General features: G+C 33.5%; 1 protein-coding gene across 8 annotated transcripts in view; it reads left to right on the top strand.

Annotated features, from left to right (window-relative positions):
• Window positions 1-21,124, top strand: part of RALB (RAS like proto-oncogene B) — a 106,563-nt gene that overhangs the window by 79,769 nt on the left and 5,670 nt on the right. For 3 of the 8 annotated variants that reach the window (XM_051985735.1, XM_051985733.1, XM_051985739.1), the window contains 4 exons: window positions 132-230; window positions 9,074-9,241; window positions 12,996-13,204; window positions 19,978-20,155. In XM_051985735.1, the coding sequence (XP_051841695.1) occupies window positions 9,128-9,241; window positions 12,996-13,204; window positions 19,978-20,155 (501 nt within the window). In that variant the 5' untranslated portion in view covers window positions 132-230; window positions 9,074-9,127. Of the gene's footprint in view, window positions 1-131; window positions 231-7,594; window positions 8,162-9,073; window positions 9,242-12,995; window positions 13,205-19,977; window positions 20,156-21,124 lie in introns of those variants that run through there. The other 5 variants (XM_051985738.1, XM_051985736.1, XM_051985734.1 and 2 more) reach the window with 5 other exon arrangements.

The raw sequence follows: 21,124 nt of genomic DNA, 5'->3' as shown, positions 1-21,124 counted from the left end.
GGTAGAGCTTTATTATTTTGGAATAGTGATTGAATTGTTGTAATTTGAAGATATTGGAGTTTTTAGAGTTAGTAGCTAAAGAAATAACCACTAAATATTATATTAAAATTTTTCCTTAATTAAATTTTCAGGTCTCATTGATAGAAGAAGATACAATTTGTACAGTTTTCTCAAGGTAAAGAATGAGGACTAATCTATATTGAAGAAACTGAAGTAACATTTCAGCTACTGTAAGTTTTTAAATAAGGTTTTTTTTTTTTTTTTTTTTTTTTTTGCATCAGGGCTTTAATATGTTATTTTAGCTCTTCTTCCTTATCCTCATGGGACAAATTGACCTAGATTTAATGAATTCATGGCAGATATATTAGGAAAAAATAATACTCTCTCCATAATGTCATTAAATACATTTAGCCTTCTGGCTAAAGTATAAACAATCAAGAGTGACCTTTTATTTTCCCATTACCTTTGCTATGAGTTTTAACTTTATTTTGTATATAAAATAGGAATGATTGAATCTTTAACCCTCTCTTGAGGTATAGGAAAAATTCAGTTAATCTTAAGTGCTTTTAATGATAAAAATAAAATTTGGTTTAAAAAAATTAAATGAATTTATTTTTATGTATGTTTATTTTTCTGAACCTTAACTTTACCATATTTTTTCGTTTAGAAAATAATTGACTAAAGTAAGGTTTTTGTTTCAGACTCAACTTCTTAGTTTGTGTCTTTATATTTGTTCATTTTAGGGTAATTTTAATAGGAATAATTTGAGTTTAATCAGATTTGGTTTGCTACTAAAGAGTATGGGTAACTGTCCATTTTGATGTGGTTTCCCTGGCTTATAAGAAAATAATGACACTTTTTTTCAAGTAAGATATTTTAGATAATTTTAATGGATTTAGCGTGTGACTAGAAGATAAAGATAGAGATGATTTTATTGAGTGGAGTTTACATTTCATAAAACCATAAGCCATAGCTTCCTTTTCATCAGATACCTTTTTTCTATATTTCAACTATCATGGAATAAAAGACATTATTATTTAATGGAAAAAAATAGTGCCTTTTGAGATTTAACAGTTCCAGAAATTCTTGTAGTTCTGATAATAGTAACATTTCTTCAAATTTTCTGTCCTCTAATCTTTTATTTAAAGATGATTTTCATCCACCTTTTTATCCCCAGAAAAAAGAAAAGCAAAAACTGGTGCCAGAAGAAGAAATACAGCAACCTTTTGATAAAACAGCTTATTCCACCCAACAGGGAAGAATCCTGAAATATAACTTCCATGTACAAACTTTAATTGAGACGTTATATTATCCAGACTGTCATAAAGATGGCAGACCTTAATTAATCGGTCATTTTCATCACTATAGTAGAAGAAAGCATATTCTTCAAATGTGATGATTTAAGACAATAAATACTAAAATTGGTTCAATAGAAGGTATCTTCCTCTGTTCTCCTTTCCTCTTCCGTACTCCCCCTCTCCCCTGTGGTTTTTTTTTTTTTTTTTTTTTGCTTTCATCTTTAGAAGGAAAATACTGAAATGTTGTAGTTTAAATTTGTAACATTTTATTATTTCCCTTCCTAAGAAATGGAAGTCATGATTCTTAGAGAGAGAAGCTAGATCTCCTCAGGCTGATGATTTGTTTTACTCTGAGAAGGAAACTTTATATCTTGTCCTATTTATACTCAAACATACATCTTCATTCTGGATTAGGAGGAGGAAATTCTTTGGTTACAGTGCATTAAACATTTATTAAACACCTACTATGTGTCAGGTAGTATACAAAGTACAAAAAGTGGCAAAAGAGTATCCTCAAAGAGCTTACAATCTAATAGAGAATAGATCATGCAAACAATTTCAGAGCAAGCTATTTGCAGGATTAATAGGAAATAATTGAAGGAGGAGAGACACTAGAATTAAGAGAAGTTAGGAAAGGTTTCCTATAAAAGATGGGACTTTAGTTGCTTTTTAAAGAAGCCGGGGAGTTTAGTAAGTGGAGTTGAGGAGAGAGAGCATTCTAGTCAGAATAAATATATAGAGCCAAGAGCTGGAATGCTTTGTGGAAGAGCCAGGAGGCTGGTGTCACTTGATGGAAGAATAAGTGATAGGGAGGAAGATGTAAGGAGAGTAGAAAGGTAGGCGGGAACTTGGTTATGAAAGATTTTAATTGCTACATAGAATATTTTTTGTTTGATTCTGGTGTTAATAGGGAGACACTGGAATGCGTGTGTGTGTCTTTGTGTCTCTGTGTGTCTCTGTATGTATGTGTGTTCATTTGCATGCACATGTGAGACATGGTCAAACCTGTCCTTTAAGAAAATCACTTTGGTGGAGGGAGGATGCATTAAAATGGGAAGAAAGTTGAGAGAAGCAGATTTGAGTCCACATAGGAGATGCTGTGAGCCTGAACTAACTTGGTGACCATGTTAGAGGAGAGAAGAGAGTGTTAAGAGATGTTGCAGAGGTGAGATGGATAGACCTTGGCAGCAGTTTGGAAATGGGCAATGAGATAGAGTGAGAATTGGAGAATAACTTCTAGGGTTGTTAGCCTGAGGTGCTAAGAGGATAATATTGTTCTCAGTAATAATAGGAAAAGGCTGTTTTAGGGGGAAAGAAAATAAGCTTTATTTTGTGACAACTATAGAACCAGAGATAACCACTAGGGGCAAAGTATTAAAAAATAGTATCACAGAAATAGACTCAAAGGAACACAAATATGAAGGATTCTTTATGCATCTGTTGTAAAGTAGGCCTTGATGTATTGCTGTAATTAAGTGGTATTTGGTAGTTGTATTGTGGCATTTAATATTTAAGTGCATGCTTTTCCCAAACTGTAGAAGTGGTCTTTGTTCTCATGTACATTCACAATTTACTACACTAATTACTTAAAAAAAAAAAAAGAAAAAGAAAATTTGCATTGGTTCAGCCATGGTGGGGGCTATTTTAGCATATTAGTGCTCTCAATACCAGCATACTATTTGAAAGTATAAAATAGAAAGCAGGATCAAGAAACAATTTAGTCAACAAGCATTATTAAGTTTATATAATGTACCACACACTTGCTGGGGATAGGGTTGGAAAACTCTTAAAAAGAGTCCATGCTGTCAAGGAGCACACTCATTTTTAAAAAAAATTATGTTTTGTTTATTCCAATCAGAAAAAAATCTACCTTGTAAGCCTTTTACCTCAATTTTTCTTATCCTCATTGAGAATAAAAGAAAAACAAAACCCATTTCAGACATTTATTGTTAATTTAAAAAAATCTCTACATTGACATGTCAAAAAATTTTTGTCTTATTTTGCTTTCTGAGTCCTTCATTATCTCTATTGGGGGTAACTATGACGTAGTAGTCCTCTAGAATCATGGTTGGTCATTGTGCTCTTTCAAAGCCATATTGTTATCACTATATAATTTTTTTTACTGGTTCCATTCATTTTACTCTGTGTTAGTTCGTATAAATCTTCTCAAGTCTTTTTGAAACTCTCTCCATAATTTTTTATAGCATGATGGTATTCCATCTTGTATATGCTATAACTTGCTCAGTCATTTCTCACTTGATGGGCACCCCCTCAAATTCATATTCTTTGCCATCTCAAAAAGAGCTGTTAATTTTTTTGTACATCCTTAGAGTATATTTTGCTTAGAACTGATCTCTCCCTTAATTTATCTTCCTAATTCTCCTTTTCCTCTTTCTTTCCTTTCCTACCTATTTCCCTGTTATGTGAAATGTTATTTTTATACCTATATCTTGGCGGGGGTGTGTGTATTTGAGAGTGTATGTGTGTTTTCCTTCCTTTAATTGGTTCAGATGACAATGAGGTTGAAGTGTCAGTTGCTTCTCCTCTTCCTTGTTTGTATAGATGTCAGTTTTCACATCTTGATTATGTGAGATAATTTTTTCTACCTTTCTCTTCCGCTTTGCACCCATTCTATTCCCTCACTCCCTCTTCTTTTTCATCCTTATTTTTCTTCTCAAGATCATTAAGACATAAGAGAAGCACAACAAAGCATTGTCTACTTTGACTCATTCTGTAACCCCTGATAAGTTTCGATGGGGACACATATCATTTTTCTATATTGGAATATAAGAAATTATTCTTATTAAGTCTATTATCATTGTTCAATTATTTTTACTTTTTTGTGTTTCTCTTCACTCTTATGTTTGAGTTTCAGAGTTTCTTTGCTGTCTAGTCTTTGTCAGGAATGCTTAGGAATCCTCTTTATTTATTTATTTATTTATTTTTTTTATTAAAGGCCCTTTCTCGTTTCCTCCCCCATTAATGCTAATTTTGCTGGATAAGTTATTCTTGTCTGTAACCCTATATTCTTTGTCTTCTGGAATATTGTATTTCAAGTTCTGCCCTCCTTTATATTGGTTGCTGCTAAATTGAAATTTTCTTTAGAGAATTCTTTGTTCATATCTTGATCTTATTGTTTTTATATGTGTGTGTGGGTATCAAACTTTTATTTGAGAAACTTGATAAAAATATTTTTCCCTATAAAATGACTTCTCTTAAGTTAGATGTATTACTTTTGTTTATACAAAAACTTCTCATGTGATCAAAATTATGATATCCCATTTACCTGAGAATAATCAAATCATTTATCATGAATTCTCAAATCTCCTTTATATTTTTCCCCCAAAAGTAGCTTTTAGATTTTTTTTTCATATTTATATAATGATTTAAAGTTTTGTGAACTGCTTTGCATGTGTTATTTTGTCCTCTTAACATTTATTTAAAAATTTTTTTGAGCTCCATATTGTCTCCCTCACTCAAGTTCTTCCCCTATCCATTAAGAAGGCAAACACTGTGACACCTGTTAGGCATATGCTCATACAAAGCATATTTACATATTAGCCATGTTGCAAAAGAAAAATAAATGGAAAAAATATGCTTCGGTTTGTATTTAGAGTTCATCAGTGTTTTCTGGAAGTGGATAGCATTTTTTAATATGAATCCTTTAGAATTGTCTTGGATCACTGTATTAATAAGAGTAGCTAAGTCACAATTGATTATTGTTATAATTTTGCTTTTACTATATACAGTGTTCTTCTAATTATACTCACTTTATACTCACTTTACTTTGCATCAGTTCATGTAAGTCTTCTTAGGTTTATTTGAAACTAAGCTGCTCATCATTTCTTATAGTGCAATAATATTTAATCATAATCATATACCACAACTTGTTCAGCCATTCTTCAGTTGGTGGACATCCCCTCAATATTCATTTCTTTGCCACCACAAAAAAAGCTGCTATAAATATTTTTGTACATATAAATCCTTTTCCTTTGATCTAAACTTAAGAGTATAGGCTTAGAGGTACTGCTTGGTTAGACTGTATACACAGATTTATAGCCCTTTGTGTATACAGAGATTTATAGCCTTTGGGGATAGTTGAAATTGTTCTCTAGAATGATTCACAGCTTCACCAACAGTGCATTAGTATTCCTATTTTTCCACATCCTCTCCAGCATTTATCATTTTCCTTTTCTGTCTTGGTAGCCAATGTGATAGGTGAGATAATGCTTCAAAGTTATTTTAATCCGCATTTCTTTAATCATTGTCTAGAGCATTGTTTTATATATATATATATATATATATATATGAATCTTTATAGCTTTGATTTCTTCCTTTGAAATCTGCCTATTTGATGCTTTGGCCATTTATCAATTTGGAAATGAATTGCTCTTATTTTACAAATTTGGCTCAGTTTCTTATATATTTGAAAAAATGAAGCCTTTATTAGTGAAACTTGCTACAGACCTTCACTCCCTCCTCTTCCCTCAGTTTCCCGCTTTTATTCTAATTTTGTCTGGAAGTGCAAAGCCTTTAATTTCATGTAATTGAAATTATTGCTTTTATCTAATGTGAGCCTCTGCCTCTTATTTGGTCATAAACTATAGATCTGTAAAATTTTCCATACTTTCCTAATTTTTTAATGATATCCTTTATGTCTAAATCATGCACTCATTTTGACTTGTTTTGTGATATGATATGTTGGTTTATGCCTAATTTCTGTCAGATTATTTTTCAGTTTTCCCAGCAGTTTTTGTTGAATAGTGGATTCTTGCTAGGCTTTTTGGAAATCCCTCATACATTTTCACTCAATTTCTCTCTTCAGGGGTCAGTGTTTATCCCTTTATTTTATCATTGAACCCAATCCTTTGTGTGTCTTCCGGAGCTTACTCCATAAATTAATCCTTTCTTCTCATTTTTCTTTTCCTACTGGTTTTTTGCCTGCTGCTTGCAAATGTATCCATCTCTCCTCTTTTCTTAGAACAACCTTCATTTGCTACTGTGAGTTCCTTCAAGCTATTGTCCTTTTTCACAATTTTCTTTTCATTATTAAACTTCTAGAGTATTTTCCTTAACACTCCAGATGATTAACTTTTGCTACTCTTTTATCTCTTACCCCTTAATCATATAGGTTCATTTAAAAGGTGGTTCTGGGACTCCTATGTGTCCATCCCTCTTATTTCTGATGAGATCCTACATCTTCAACTTCCTATAGACTTCTTAAACTTAACATGTACAAAACTAAATTCCTTTCCTCTTAAGCTCTCCCTTCTTAAATTTCTTATTACTGTAGAGAGCACTACTATCCTTCCAATCACCAAAGCTCAAAAATCTAGGTGCCATTTTCAACTTTTTATTCCCCCCTCTCCCCTCATATTCAATAAGTTCAAGTCCTGTTGTTTCAAACCCAGTAATTAACATCTTTCAAATGTGCTCCCTTTTCTTCTCTGACACTGCCACCAACCAGATATAGGCCCTTATTACCTCATATTTGGAATACTACAGTAGCCTGCTAGTTGGTCTTCCTGCCATAAATCTTTCCCCACTCTAATCCACCCTCCAGAGGTTTTTAAAATTGACCTCTTAAAAGATAAGTTTGACTGGGTCATACGGTCTAATAAACTCTAATGACTCTTCAGTGCCTCCAGGATCAAATATAAAAATCTCTGGCATCCAAAAGCTTTCATAACTTGTCTTTTCCCTACTTTATCCTTTTTCCTATCATTTTATACTTTTTGCCTCTACCTGACCCACATCCCTCCATGTAATTCTTTGATTCAGTGACACTGACCTTGCTGTTCCTCATAACAAGAACCATGGTCTCCTGGACTCAGTATTTTCATTGCCTGTCCCCTATGTTTGAAATTCTCTCCCTCTTCATCCCTGACTTTTGGTTTCCTTCAGGTCTTAGCTAAAATCACACCTTCAGAAATAAACCTTGCCTTATTTCTCTCTCTCTCTCTCTCTCTTTCTCTCTTTGTCTCTGTCTCTCTCAAGCCTTTTATTTTCACGGATAATTTGATATATTGACCCTTGCATACCCTTGTGTTTCAGATTTTCTCCTTTTCCTCACCCCTACCCTAGGTGGCAGGCAATCCAATATATGTTAACCATGTTAAAATATATGTTAAATACAATATATGTACAATTCTCTTGCTGCACAAGAAAAATTCGATCAAAAAAACAAAGTAAACAAGTAAGAAAACAAAATGCAAGCAAACAACATCAAAAAGAGTGTGAAAATGCTATGTTGTGCTCCATACTCAGTTCCCACAGCCTCTCTTTGGGTGTAGATGGCTCTCTTCATCATAAGATCATTGGAATTGGCATCAACTGATTTCTCAATGCTATCCCTTTGAGATTCCCTTGGTGAGCACAAAGAACATGTTAAAAAAAAAAAGGGGAGAAATGCAATGATGGAGATAAGTGAGTTGAAAAGAGTTTTGTGGATTTGGATCATTAAGATGGAAGAGTGATGGGTGGTAGAAGCTAGGGAGAACCAGGTTGCTTAAAAGAAAGGAAAACTGACCTAAGTCAGGAATAAAGAAGGTCAAAGTTCCTATAGTGAAATCAGGCACATAAGTAGCCTCTGTACCTAGTGAAAATGGAGAGACTTGATCTTTGAAACAAAATGGAGGGACAGCTAAGTGGTCCTAGCATAGGCCTTAGAGTCAGGAAGCTCTGAGTTCAAATCCAGTTTTAGGCACTTGTCACTATTAGGTGTATGTCTCTGGGCAAGTCACTTAATCTTTTTTCTTTTGAAGGAAAGAAGGAAGGAAGGAAGGAAAGGAAGAAAGAAGGGAGAAAGGAAAGAAAAGAGGAAAAAATGACTTTCATTTATTTGGAAGAATCCGTTTCTTATTGTATGTTTACATGTGATATTTAATCCAGGAATTGCTAGTCTCATTACTTTTTTTTCCTTCTACTATAACTAAGTTTTCATTATCATTAATGCTTAGTATATTTAATTTTTTTTTTTAATCCTAACTTTAATACTAAGATGAAAATAAAGATTTTGTTGTTGTTTTTGCTGAGGCAATTGGGGCTGACTTGCCTAGAGTCATACAGCTAGGAAGTGTTAAGTATCTGAGGTCAGATTTGAACTCAGGTCCTCCTGACTTCAGGACTGGTTCTCTATCCACTGCCCCACCTAGCTGCCCCAAAATTGTTTTATAAATTCACAGTAAAATCATTTCAGAGAATGACAACAAAAATATGAGAATTCATATTTTAAATTTATTGTCTTATCCTTTAATATTGCAGTGTTTGGTATAGATAAAAATATACTCAATTCTCTCCATTTATAGCTTATACTCATTTCAGATTGAAGATTTTATGGGGGTAGAAGATGAGAGAATAGAGAATGGAAAATGAGATTGTATAAATGCTGAGCCTCAATCGGAGATTCTGTTCAGTGGCAATGATGAGGAGGTGGTAGGGGTAGTATCTAGAACTCAGGGTTGTTTCGTCATTTTGACTGAGGAAATGTGGCAGTTTGCAAAAATGTTAATTTTCCTTGTTCCAAGTTCTTTCCCCCTTTCTTAAACTGCTCAATGAAACAGACAGGACTATATATGTACAATTCTTACCTGGCTTGATTTCTGTAATTATTGACTTCATAAATTGTAGGAAGCTTTTTATTGCTTTTCCAAATCTAAAAGTTTAGCTCCTATTTGGGAATGTGTGAGTTAGGCTTCAATAGAAGACATGGGTTTTATTTGATTTCAATTGGATAGAGAATAAAATGCCCCTAAGTCTTTGTTCTTTTTTACCAGCAGTTCTTCAACAGCTCCTTGGACAGTGTTCAGCAACCCTAAATAACAAAAACAATGGCTGCAAACAAGAATAAAAACCAGAGTTCATTAGTTCTTCACAAAGTGATCATGGTTGGCAGTGGAGGGGTGGGAAAATCTGCACTTACCCTTCAGTTCATGTATGATGAGGTAAGATTATTAAGTCACAAGTTGTCTTGCTCATTTATCTGTTGGTCCGAAGTATTTTCTCTTCCATACCTCATTTTTAAAAAAAAGGTTTTTTCTTCGTATTTATTTCCTTATATGCCCTTTAGGGTTATATAACAAATCAGCCCTGTAAAAGGTTCCAGCAGAGTGAAAGATCTGCAGCCTCCTGTGAATATCAGCAAGAATAAAATTTATAAATTGTTGAAATCATCAGGTAGGTGATTTAAACTTTGGCAGGGCGGGGAGGGGCCTGGAGAGGAAGTTTCCATTTTCTTGCCTTTATTTCTTTTGTTACACTTTCATCCTGTTGTTTGTGGAGAAAAGGGAGGAGAAGAGGACAGAAAAATCTGTAATCTTCAATTGCTAATAGGCTGATCAGGTTTATAGCCTTGTGAAAAGTTAACTATGAAATAGAGAAGAACTGAACTGAATTTTTACAAGGTCTAGAATCTGATCTTTTTTGCCATAATTAATAGATGTAAAGTTTCCCTTACTTTTCTTCCACACAGCAAGAGTGAAGTCTGGCTCTCTGTCTCTTCCCCAGCCTTGCCAAAGTTTAAATCACTTACTCGATGTGGGTGTCATAGTCGAAACTGTGCTGCATCTGGTGTGATAATAGATATTATCTTGCATACATTTTGGCGAAGGACTCTGCTCTATGCCCCAGATGGAGTGTTCTTTGCTGGCCTTATTTAGAAGAGGTAACTGAACTGCTCCTATGGTATTCTACTTGATGATTAAATACATTCTTTGGTGTCCACTTATCTTTACTTTGTACCACAAACTAAAATGGAATGGCAAACATCTGCTTGATTGAATGAAAATATGAAAATACTATTTGCAAAAGGAGAGACAGATTTGGAGCCTAGATCAGAGAGATTGTTTTTTCCCTTCAGTGACTTGTGTGCTGCTTTAACTTTTTCATCTATGGGGATCCTAATGGGAAATCATGGAATGAAGAAACAGGATCAGAAACAGAGACTTCATCAGTTAAGGGAAGGAAGATTCACACAAAGTATGGCTAGCCCTTTACAGATGAGCAAATCCAGAATTCAGAGGCAGGGCAGAATCTCTGGTAGTGTGGTATAGAGCACTAGATTTGGAGAAGAGAATTGGCTATAATTCCCAAGTCTTTTATTTCTTCCAGTAGGTAGATCTTAGGTGGTTCACTTTTTTCCTCTGAGACTTATTTCCTCATCTGTAAGATGAAAGGATTGGATTAGACCATTGATTCTCAAAGTATGGGACTCCTGTAAGGGGCGTTTTTGAGGTCAGAACTATCTACATTAAAATATAAATATTATTTATTTGTCTGTTAAAATGCTCCTCCCTCTTCCAACTACATATCTGTGTGAAGCCGGATTTTCTTCATACATTTCAACCAAAACAACATATCACAACAGATTGAATGCAGAAGCAGATCTGAGAATCCAGCTGTCTTCTTTTAAGCCAGACATTAAAGAGATTGAAAAAATATGTTAAAAAAACCTGCCCAAATCTTAAAAAAATTTTTTGTTTTGGAAAATTAGTTGTTTTTCATTAAAATGTTATTTATTTCAACTTGTAATGAATGGATTGTTATTTTAAGTGAAATAATAAATTAAAAAATTTACTGAATCTGATTTATAATGTAGCAAATATCAAAATTCATTGTACCAAGATAAATAAAAACTCTTTGGGAACTTAATTTTTAAGAGTAATAAAAGTTTGAGAACTCCTGAACTAGACACTATCTACATTTCTTCTAGCTCTTAATCCAAGATGACTAAGGCTTTGAGGATGAGTTCTGTCCTTGGCTGCCAAGCCTTAACTAGTGTGACTGCTAGAGCCACAGAGGAATTATTATTGTTATTATTATTATTTTGAAGGGGAGAATGACTAGAGGAAAAGAAACAAGCATGGATTCAAATGGAATAATTTTCTAATATTACTACTCCCTGAAATTGGGATTGACAAGAGAATTTAGGTGGTATATTAGGCATAGTATTGGACCTGGAGTTAGGAAGACTTATATTCAGATCCGACCTCAGATATTTCTTTGCTCTGTGATCATGAGCAAGTTACTTAAACCTCTGTTTGCCTTAGTTTCCTCACCTATAAAATGGGAATAATAATAGCACTGATCTCCTAGAGTTATTATGAAGATCAAATGAGATAACTGTAAAGTACTTAGTACAGTGGCACTGTATATATGCTTATTCCCTTTACTTTTCATAAGTGATATAGTGGTTAGAATGCTAGATTTGCAGTTAGGATAACCTAAGTTTGAATCCTTTCTCAGACACTTATTAGTTACATGTTACTGGGCAAGTCATTTAACCTCTCTGTGTCTTAGTTTCCTCATCTGTAAAATGAGGATAAAAATTACACTGCCTCACAGGATCATTTTGAGAGTAAGATGAAGGAATATATGTAAAGTGTTTGTAAAATGCTATGTAAATGTTAGCGAATGTTTTTAGATATTATGCTCTGGTATGTGTTCAGGATTGGGAAGAGGACAGTTAGTGGGGGTAATATGGTAAAGGAAAAAAAAAAACTTTTGGAAGGGAAAGAGCAAAAAAAAAAAAGGATGAGAGTAGACTTGTGCTTTTGTTGTCCCTATTTGATTTTCTGTTATATAGTTAGTTTTACATTTGAAAATCATATCATAAGTAGAATGATGATGATGACACTCTGGGAGCAAGCAGTTAGCAGGTGACTGCCTCTCTATGTGATTGAAGTGAAGTATCAGTTTCTAGGATTTTCTAATTATGTGTCCCCTCACTGATATCCAGAAACCTGAAGATAATCTATATGTTATAGCTGTGGTAGTAATGGTGTCTGTAGAAATTGGCAAAGGAGAGATGGGTTTTAGTGTGAAGAATAAGTGAGAAAAAAAATAAACAAAAAAAGATACATTAAGATTTCATGACTTGTGGTGATGGAATGCTTAAAGGTTATCAAATAACAACTTTTGAGGAAATATGAATTTTTTTTCCCCAATAGAATCATTCTAGGTCATATTCCCTAATGTTCTAAAGAAGCTTGTTACCTATTTTTCTATCTGAAACATGTAAACATCAGAGTTGTAATCTAGATGTCTAAAAATAGTATACATTATTCATTTAGTAAGGAGGTGTATAGTAGGATCAGGACATTCTGACTCACAAGTCTCAGAGGAATAAATAGAACTTAAAAAAACCCCACAAGCAAACCTCTCATCAATTCAAAAATACTTCAGTGAAAGTGAATTGAGTTATGATATTTAAAGGAGGTTTTTTAGCAATTACTTTTTTAAAATAAAAAACATGATGCCACATTTTACACCTGGTTCATTGGAAACAAGTTTGTCAACAAAAATGAAGATATCTTACTTAGTATGTTTGGGAAGGGATAAAGTATAGTTATTGTGAGGAAGATGCTTCTATAAATCTCAAGATACTGTATCAATGTGTGTTTCTTCTTTTTGTAACTATTACAACCTATCCTATCTGTTCTTCACTTTTTCCCCACATATAAAATAAGGATAATACTTTTCTTCTTTGTAGAAATATTCAAAGACAAATGAAAGGATAGATCATATGTTGCTTTGGAGGAACTAAACCATCATATAAATGCAGAATATTAATAATAATTAAACAGTGAAGACATACAGTGGTCACTCAGTAAATATTTTTAGTTTATAAGCAAACTATACGTGTGTGATATTAAAATTCTGTTTTTGAAGATTACATTACTTGTGTATTGTGTTCTTTAGTTTGTAGAAGACTATGAACCTACAAAAGCTGACAGTTATAGAAAAAAAGTGGTCCTCGATGGAGAAGAAGTACAGATAGACATTCTGGATACAGCTGGACAAGAAGATTATGCAGCTATTCGAGACAACTACTTCCGTAGTGGGGAGGGGTTTCTCTTAGTTTTCTCCATAACAGAACATGAATCCTTTACAGCCACAGCAGAATTCAGGTATGTTTTCAAATAAAAGAAATGTAAAGCCTCTCGAGGGCTTTTTTGTTTTTCTTCCTTCTTATATCTTAGTTTGAGAAGTAATGTATGCCAATAATATCACCCCCAGTGAAACTCCTTGTTTAACGAGATTGTTGGGACTTCTAAATAGAAGTTTAGCTTTTTGTTTTTCTGATACTTATGCATCAGATCAGCAGTCTGCACTAGATTCCATCTGTGGACCTTTTGGCTTGTTATTATGGTTACAAATACTGGAATATTATCTTCTCCAAAAGAGGACCTATTGATTAATGAATATATTTATATATATGTGTGTGTGTGTGTTTCATATATTTGCATATTACACACATATACACATATATACAATAATTGGTGACTGTATAACACCTAAGAGATAGTGAATAACTAATGTAACACACTTGTTTTAAGTGGAAATTTCAATGGAAATTTGTTACCGATTGTATTTTAAGGTTTGTTTTTGTAAGACACTTACAGAGGAAAAGATTTGATTTGAAACTACAAAGCTTGCCAAATAAGAATTTTAAATATATCACTTTAATTGTACATTTTTAAGTTTTTTTTTTTTATTCAAAAATTTAAAAGACTTCCAGCTGCTAATCTTCTAGTTAAGAGATAGGATCTTTAAGGTATAATCACTGTTTACTTTGATACTTCCCCCATTCATAATTCCCTGTATTTTTTTGAGGAATTATAGATTTTTATCTGTGTTTTTCATAAGCAATTACTTAGTTATTTTAAGTTAACTTAAAGTGTCTTAACCTCAAGTAGACTTTGACAACTGGACAAAACACCCAGTATTTTCTTTTCCTTTCTTAGCAAGTTCTGGTCAGAGAGTCAGGTGACCAGCAATGGGTGAAAATGAGGAAGCTAATTTTTTTAATCCAAGATTGGGAAGGAAGCATCATTGAGCCAGGAAGGCCTCAAAGGTCGAATGAAGGTAAATAAGAAAATATGAGTGGAAGGCAACAAAAAGCAGTATCTCAGTTCTTCCATTATATAGTTCTGAGTCATTTAAGATATTATATTTTAATATAGTGTATAATACCATTCAATTGCTCACATGTATTAAAATAGTGTAAAGGATCCTTTTTCCTCCTAAAAAAGGAAGCTAACATAAGATTGTGGTATAATTATGTTCCTAGAAGTCCTTTTTCAGGAATTTTCTTTGCTACTTCTGTTCCTTATGGACCTTGGTTGCCAAATGTAGCAAATGTACTTTCAATTATTTTCCCTTTTTGGAGGAATTCAGACTTTACTGTTTTTTTTTTTTTTTCTTTTTCTTTTTCAGAAGATAAAAAGGATATGTACAACATTATTAGTCTATTTTCTAGTCTTTTGTTTTCTCTTGTTTCATGATTTACTTAGAAGGAAAAAAGTACTGTTATCCTAGGAGAAAGATTATGTCACCCTTTTTTTCCAACAAGGCTAGCATTAAAAGGACATTTATGTTTTTAATGTTTCTACATAATTTGCTTTATCTTGAGAATTGTGTGATAATGTAAAAAGAGTCTTAAAAGAAAGGATTGCTATGAAAGGCAAGGTAGAAAGAATGTTTTATACCTATGCTGTATTTTTAGCTCTAGGACTCATATTATGTCCAAGGGCAAATCACTTAACCTTTTTGAGTGACAGTTTCTTTATTTGTAAAATGGATATAATACTTGCTCTACCTATCACACTGTGTTGTGAATAAAGCTCTATGTAAACTTTGGCTACAAGTCCCAGAACCAGCTCGTTTTTTTTGGGATTGAATACAGATAGGTGGAAATTGATTGTTGAATGCAGAGATTCTTATGCTATTCTTTATTTATTAAAAAATAAACTGGACATAGTGCTATATTTCTGTAAAGGTTTGTTTCTTTGTTTTAGCATAGGGTGGGGAGATGTGGACATGGTTATAGGCGATAGAAAAGGAGCCAGTATAGACAGGGAGCGATTGAAGATAACTGATACAATAGGAATGACAAAGGGGGCAGTCTGTTGGAGGAGAATGGGATGGATCACTAATTCAGTGGATATATCTCTCTACCCTTTGAAACTAATCAGAAATTGTCATCTTGTGCCTTTTCATAGGAGATCATCTTCTGAGCCTATAACGAAATAATTTTTTATTATGTACTTAAAATAACCATTTCAATCAATTTCTAAACATTTATTAATCACTTATTATATATTGAGTACTATGCTAATCATTTTGGTATAAAGAAAGGCATTCTCCATCCCACAGGGGGAAAAAAACACCCAACAACCCAGTTTTTCCCCTCAAAGAAGGGGATTCTATTTCTTATTTTAATAGGGGAAACATGTAAAAAACTAAATAAATACAAGATGTATACAAAGTAGGTAGAAGGTAAATTGAAAAAGAAAGTATTAGCAAGAGGTACCAAGAAAGGCTTCTCACATAATATGGAATCTGAATTGTCTTAAAAAGGAAACCAGGGAAAATAAGAGATGGGGGTAAGGAAGCAGTATCCTAGGCATGGCGATAGTCACTGAAAAACTCTGGAGGTGGGAGATGGAGGGTCATCTTGAAGGAATAGCAAGACCACAAGTTTAGGTAGATCATAGACTGAACATAGAGGAATAAAGTATAAGACTTAAAATGACAAGAGAAAAACATACTAGATTATGAAGAGCTTTAAATTAATAGGAAATTAATTAGATTCCATTGAGTTGGGGGATGATGACATGGTCAGATTTGCGCTTCAGAAGATGACCTTGGCAATTGAATAGTGGTTTGGGGGAGGGGGGGAGATATTTAAGGCAGGGAAACCAGTTAGAAGGCTATTAGGCATTAGCCCAAATAAGAGGTGATAAGGCTCTGAACTAGGATTGCAATTAATAAGTGGAAAAAGAAGATAAGTGAAAGATGTTGTGTAGGAGAACCAATAACATCTGGCAACTGATTAATCATGTGGGGTAAGTGAGAATGGGGAGTTGAGGATGATGCTGAAATCATGAACTTGGATGGTTAGGATGATTAAATCCTTGAAAAGTTTGAGATAACAGCTGTTTATGGAGGCAAATTGCAAACATCTATTCTTTCTTTTCTAATCTCTGAAGATTTGATTTCATGTGCTTTAATAGACTAGGAAAAAACTTGCTTTTTATCTGCTTATTATACATTCCACACAACATAAGGTATCACATAAATAGAAAACCCACAAGGTTTACATTTATGGGGGGGGGTTTATTTTCTAAAAATTGTGCCCAGATATAGAGGTGGGAATCTCTTTGGGACTTCCCCCTGCCCAGTATCTAGTTACAATATCTTGGTTATTACCCTTTGATTTTTTTTTTTTTTTTTTCATGTCGAAAGTGCTTTTGTTTTGGTCTATACCTGACACTTCATTGCTGTAGATTGTCCCAGTGAGGAAACTTCCTTCCCCAATATACATTGTTTGGCAACTAGTCTATAACATAGTCTTAAGAAAGTTGTCTGGGGCAGTTGAGAAGTTAAATATCTGAGGTAGAACTTGAAAACTGCTCATTCTGACCTTTGAGGCTAACCCTTATCCATTGTGCTATGATTCTTATCTCATTAAAACCTTAATGTTTTTAAAATAGACGTTTAGTTTCTGAGAGATAAAACATGGTAGATTATAGTTATATTATTTTTAAAAATGTATTGATGTCTATTCTTTTTATAACAAAACTATTTTCCAGTATACTGTCTCTCTGCTATCAAACTTTCTAACAAAGAAAAAGTTAAGCAAACATCAGAATAGTTACTGCTCCTGACAATATTTGCATCATTTTGTACCCTAGAATCTTCTCTTTCACCCTACATCTCTTTCCCAAAATAGGGGAAATATGTTTTATAATAAATAATAAATAAATAAAACACAAAAGTTTAGGCCAAGGTCAATCATTATAATTCATCTGATTTGGTTCCCTTTTAGTAGTGTTTTCATTAATATTATTGCAGTCATTATGCTGCATCTTCAAATTCTACTCTTTAATCTATGAACTTTTAAGATGAAATTTTCTTCAAATAATCCATTTATAAGATTTAGCGCATAAAGAAGACAAAATTTATTTTGCTTAAAATCTAGGAGTTATTCTCCAAGTTTAGAAAACAAATATAAAAATCTACTACTTAGAATTGATTTTCATCTTTAAATCTTCTAGTTGGTTTTTCTATAATTCATTTTCATGATATTCATTGAGAAAAATTAATATTACAATAGTTTCAGATCTAGTAACGCTTCAGATTCTTTCTCTTTCCCCTAATGTCCAATGGGTATTTTCCTCTACCTATTCTGGTAAGAGGTCCCATTCCATACATCTCCTAAACCTATTCCAGTCTTCTCACACCTGCTTTCATGTAATATGCCCTTTACTCAGATTTTCTTCATCATGTCCACTTCTTGATCCTGAGGATACCTTCATTTCTAGGATGGCAGAAACAGAACTTAGAACTTCATGTGCCTAGAGAGAGGTGGCTATAATTATCCAACCCTTGGAATTACCCATCCCTAAAACTGCTACTGAGAAACTTCCCTTCTTTATGTATACACCTGGCTGTAGAGGGTAGAACTCTGGAGAAGTATACTTGAAACAAGGTGTAAACTCTGTGGAATTGCTAAGATAATGGTTCTCTAGTTCATATATATCTAGTATGACATAATGATATAATCACTTTAGATTGGCTTATACTCAGTATACTGTAATGATGTAATTGTAATAGGGTATTTAAACTGGGGACAAATTCAGACTCAGAGGGAGACTGTTTGAGATTGTCAGACTGCTGGAAGAGACTGGATCAGACTATGACAAGACACAGACTGTGTAAGAGTTTACATTTTGTTTCCAAAATGTAATGTTCCGGCTAGCTTTCTGGAAATCCTTTGGAAGGGCCTTGGTCTCAGCAGGATAGACATCACAAGAATGGAAAAGAATAGAGTCCAAAGTCTTTATTGTCTCTTACACAGTCTGTGTCTGTCATAATCTGACCCAGTCTCCTCCAGCAGTCTGACAATTTGCCAGTATCAACCAGTTTCCCTCAGTGAATTGGATTTGCAACTAAAAAAGCTAAAACAAGAACAATTCCCAATTAAATACCAAATTTGAAATTCTGAAAATTGCAATGTTCGGGCTAACTTTCTTGAGGACCTCGGGATCAGCCCAAGTGCTTGGTCTTAGTGGACCACAAGGCTGGTCAAAGATGGAATGTCCCATTTCCAGTCCTTCTTCACCCTTATATACCTTATTGTAATTACATCATTACAGTATACTGAATATGTGTGAACTAGAGAACCATCACATCACCATGCTAAGTACTAAGTGTATATGTGAACTAGAGAACTATTATCTCATCAGTTCCACTGAGTAAACACTTTGTTTCAAGTATACTTCTCCAGAGTTTTGGCGCTCTACACCTGGCCACCAATATTGGTTGATCTTTGGCTTAAGAGTATTCTAAGCCAGGAGTTGGTTGAAGAGTAAATGATGAGAGAAAATTCTAAGTTTGGGGCATAGCCAATGCAGAGAGTTATGATCTTGAGAGATGAAATATAACGAATGATGAACAAAAAGCCCATCAAATATAACTAGAGTGTATAGAGCACGTGCATGGGAGTAAGATATAAGAAGACTAGAAAGACAGGAAGGGGCCAAATTGTGAAGGGAATTAAATTTCAAACAGAGAGGTTTATATTTTATCCTAAAAGTTAATAGACTGGAATTTGAATAGTAGGGTTGCTGTGGTCTAATCTGTACTTTAGGAAGGTCAGTTTGCTAGCAGTGTGGAGGATAAGTTGGAAAGGGGAAAGATTTGAGACAGGAAAGTTCAAGTACTTATGAGGTTGATGAACATTTGATAATTAAAATATTGGCTATGTGAGTGGAAAGAAGGGGACACATAGAGAAGTGGTGAAAGAACTAGCTATTTATGATATGGGATGAGTAAAAGTGAGAAGTCAGTGAGGATATGGAGATTATACACTCTGGTGACTGTAAAAATGGTTAAATTGTTAGCTTAGTTTACCTTTTCATTTTGTTTTCAATCTAAAGAAATGCTTTGAATTTAAAAATTGATATGAAATTCTGAGGCTTCAACTTTATTGCCATGCTTAGTATTTTGAAAAAATTTAATAACTAATGTTGATAGGGCTTCTGGGAATAACTTAACCTGTACATACTTAAAATAGTGAACGGTTAGGCCATTATATCTTAAAAATCCCTCCTCATTCTAATGTTAGTCATGTTGGAATATACATGCAAAAACATACCAACACATAAAATTATTCTTTGCATTTGTATCTAATTGCTAAGAGATTGACCTTTGTAATACTGCCATTTCATATTTGGGGTACATTGTGTATCTGAACTTTAAAAAAGTGAACTATTTATGAATAAAAGAATATGAAAATTACTGTATAGCAAAAGTTAATTTTTTGGGGAAGGGAGAAACTTAACTAAGTACATGTATTCCTCCCCTTTTGGTCCTAGCAGATGCCTCTGAGTGTGATGCTTCCTCAGTCATCTGCCTCAGCAGGCAGTGTAGGACTGCCATTGAGCTCCACCTTGAGGATGAAGTACCGAGCTTCCTAACCATTCCAGTATTTATTTATTTCTGGGGATGTTATTTTTTAAAATACAGTGTTTGAAATATGGCTCTTGCAGAAAGTACTTGTCAGGTATTTGTGAAGTTTTCATTATTTCTACAGCTCTTAAGTGTGGTTGTTTTTATCACTACTGATATGACTTACAATTTTGTCAGCTATTTTATTTTTGATATAATGCATCAGGGAACAGATTCTGCGTGTTAAGGCTGAAGAAGATAAAATCCCTTTGCTTGTGGTGGGAAACAAATCTGACTTGGAAGAGCGGAGACAGGTACCCATTGAAGAAGCCAGAAGTAAAGCAGAAGAATGGGGTGTCCAGTATGTAGAGACATCTGCCAAAACTAGAGCCAATGTAGACAAGGTATGGAATTTCTTTTCGTTTAAAGTGATATAAGAAATAATAAAAATATTATTCTTAACTTTTTTTAGTTATAAAAAAACTTATAGAAATTAGAACACAATAACTAGAATTTTTCCAAATATTTAAGTTACTAATCAATGTTGTAAGAAATGTTTTTTTTCCCTATTAAAACATCAGAAAAGAGCTAACTCAAAAGTTTTGATTCATATCAGACAACTTTGGTTCAAAGTATATTGAATTTTTTACAAAGTTATTTGAAGTAAAGATTTAAGTAATCAATATATTTTTGGGGAAGCTGGTTGTAGGGGAGGAATGATCATTAAGTGCTTCATGTTTTGTTCTCTTAATGCTAATAAAGAGCAGGTTTAATTCACTCAGTTCACTTCACAGAGGAACTAACTAAAACTTTAGCCAACTTACCTGATTTGGTTTTCATTGAATTTGGATATTTCAGTTTTCTCATCCTTTAGGATGAGAAAGCACTAAAGCTACCTCCTAATTTGGTCTCTAAACAATATTCATTCTTAAGGCCTAAATTCTTGAAATCTCATTTTATTTCTTTTGGATATTTGAAACTTTTATGAGGACATTCAGGAGGATGAGATACTAAATATTCCTCTTAAAGAGTACTTAAAAAACAGTAGATATGATTTTATAAAGTCAGTGTATTTATCCAGGAAAAAAACAACCCAGAAAAATGGGACTTTCTTCCTCTGCTATTATTTGCATGCTTTATGTTTTTCAGATTTGGCCTATCACTTACCAATCACAGAGTTATTAATCTCTCTTTATATTAGTTTTATTGGTATCTAGACCGGAATTGAGATTTTCCATATATTTGTATGATTTTTTTTTTTTTTTCATTTGGAGAAAAGAGTCATCTTCATTATGAAAAAAGAATTTACACACATTATGACCTAGTGTTTTGAACTGGATGTAGGAAGAATTCTGAGGAATAATATCTCAGGA

This window comes from Antechinus flavipes, chromosome 3 (genome assembly GCF_016432865.1).
Source record: "Antechinus flavipes isolate AdamAnt ecotype Samford, QLD, Australia chromosome 3, AdamAnt_v2, whole genome shotgun sequence".
Taxonomy (NCBI): Eukaryota; Metazoa; Chordata; class Mammalia; order Dasyuromorphia; family Dasyuridae; genus Antechinus; species Antechinus flavipes.
Note: the sequence above shows the minus strand (reverse complement) of the source record. Positions and strands in the feature narration are given on the sequence as shown.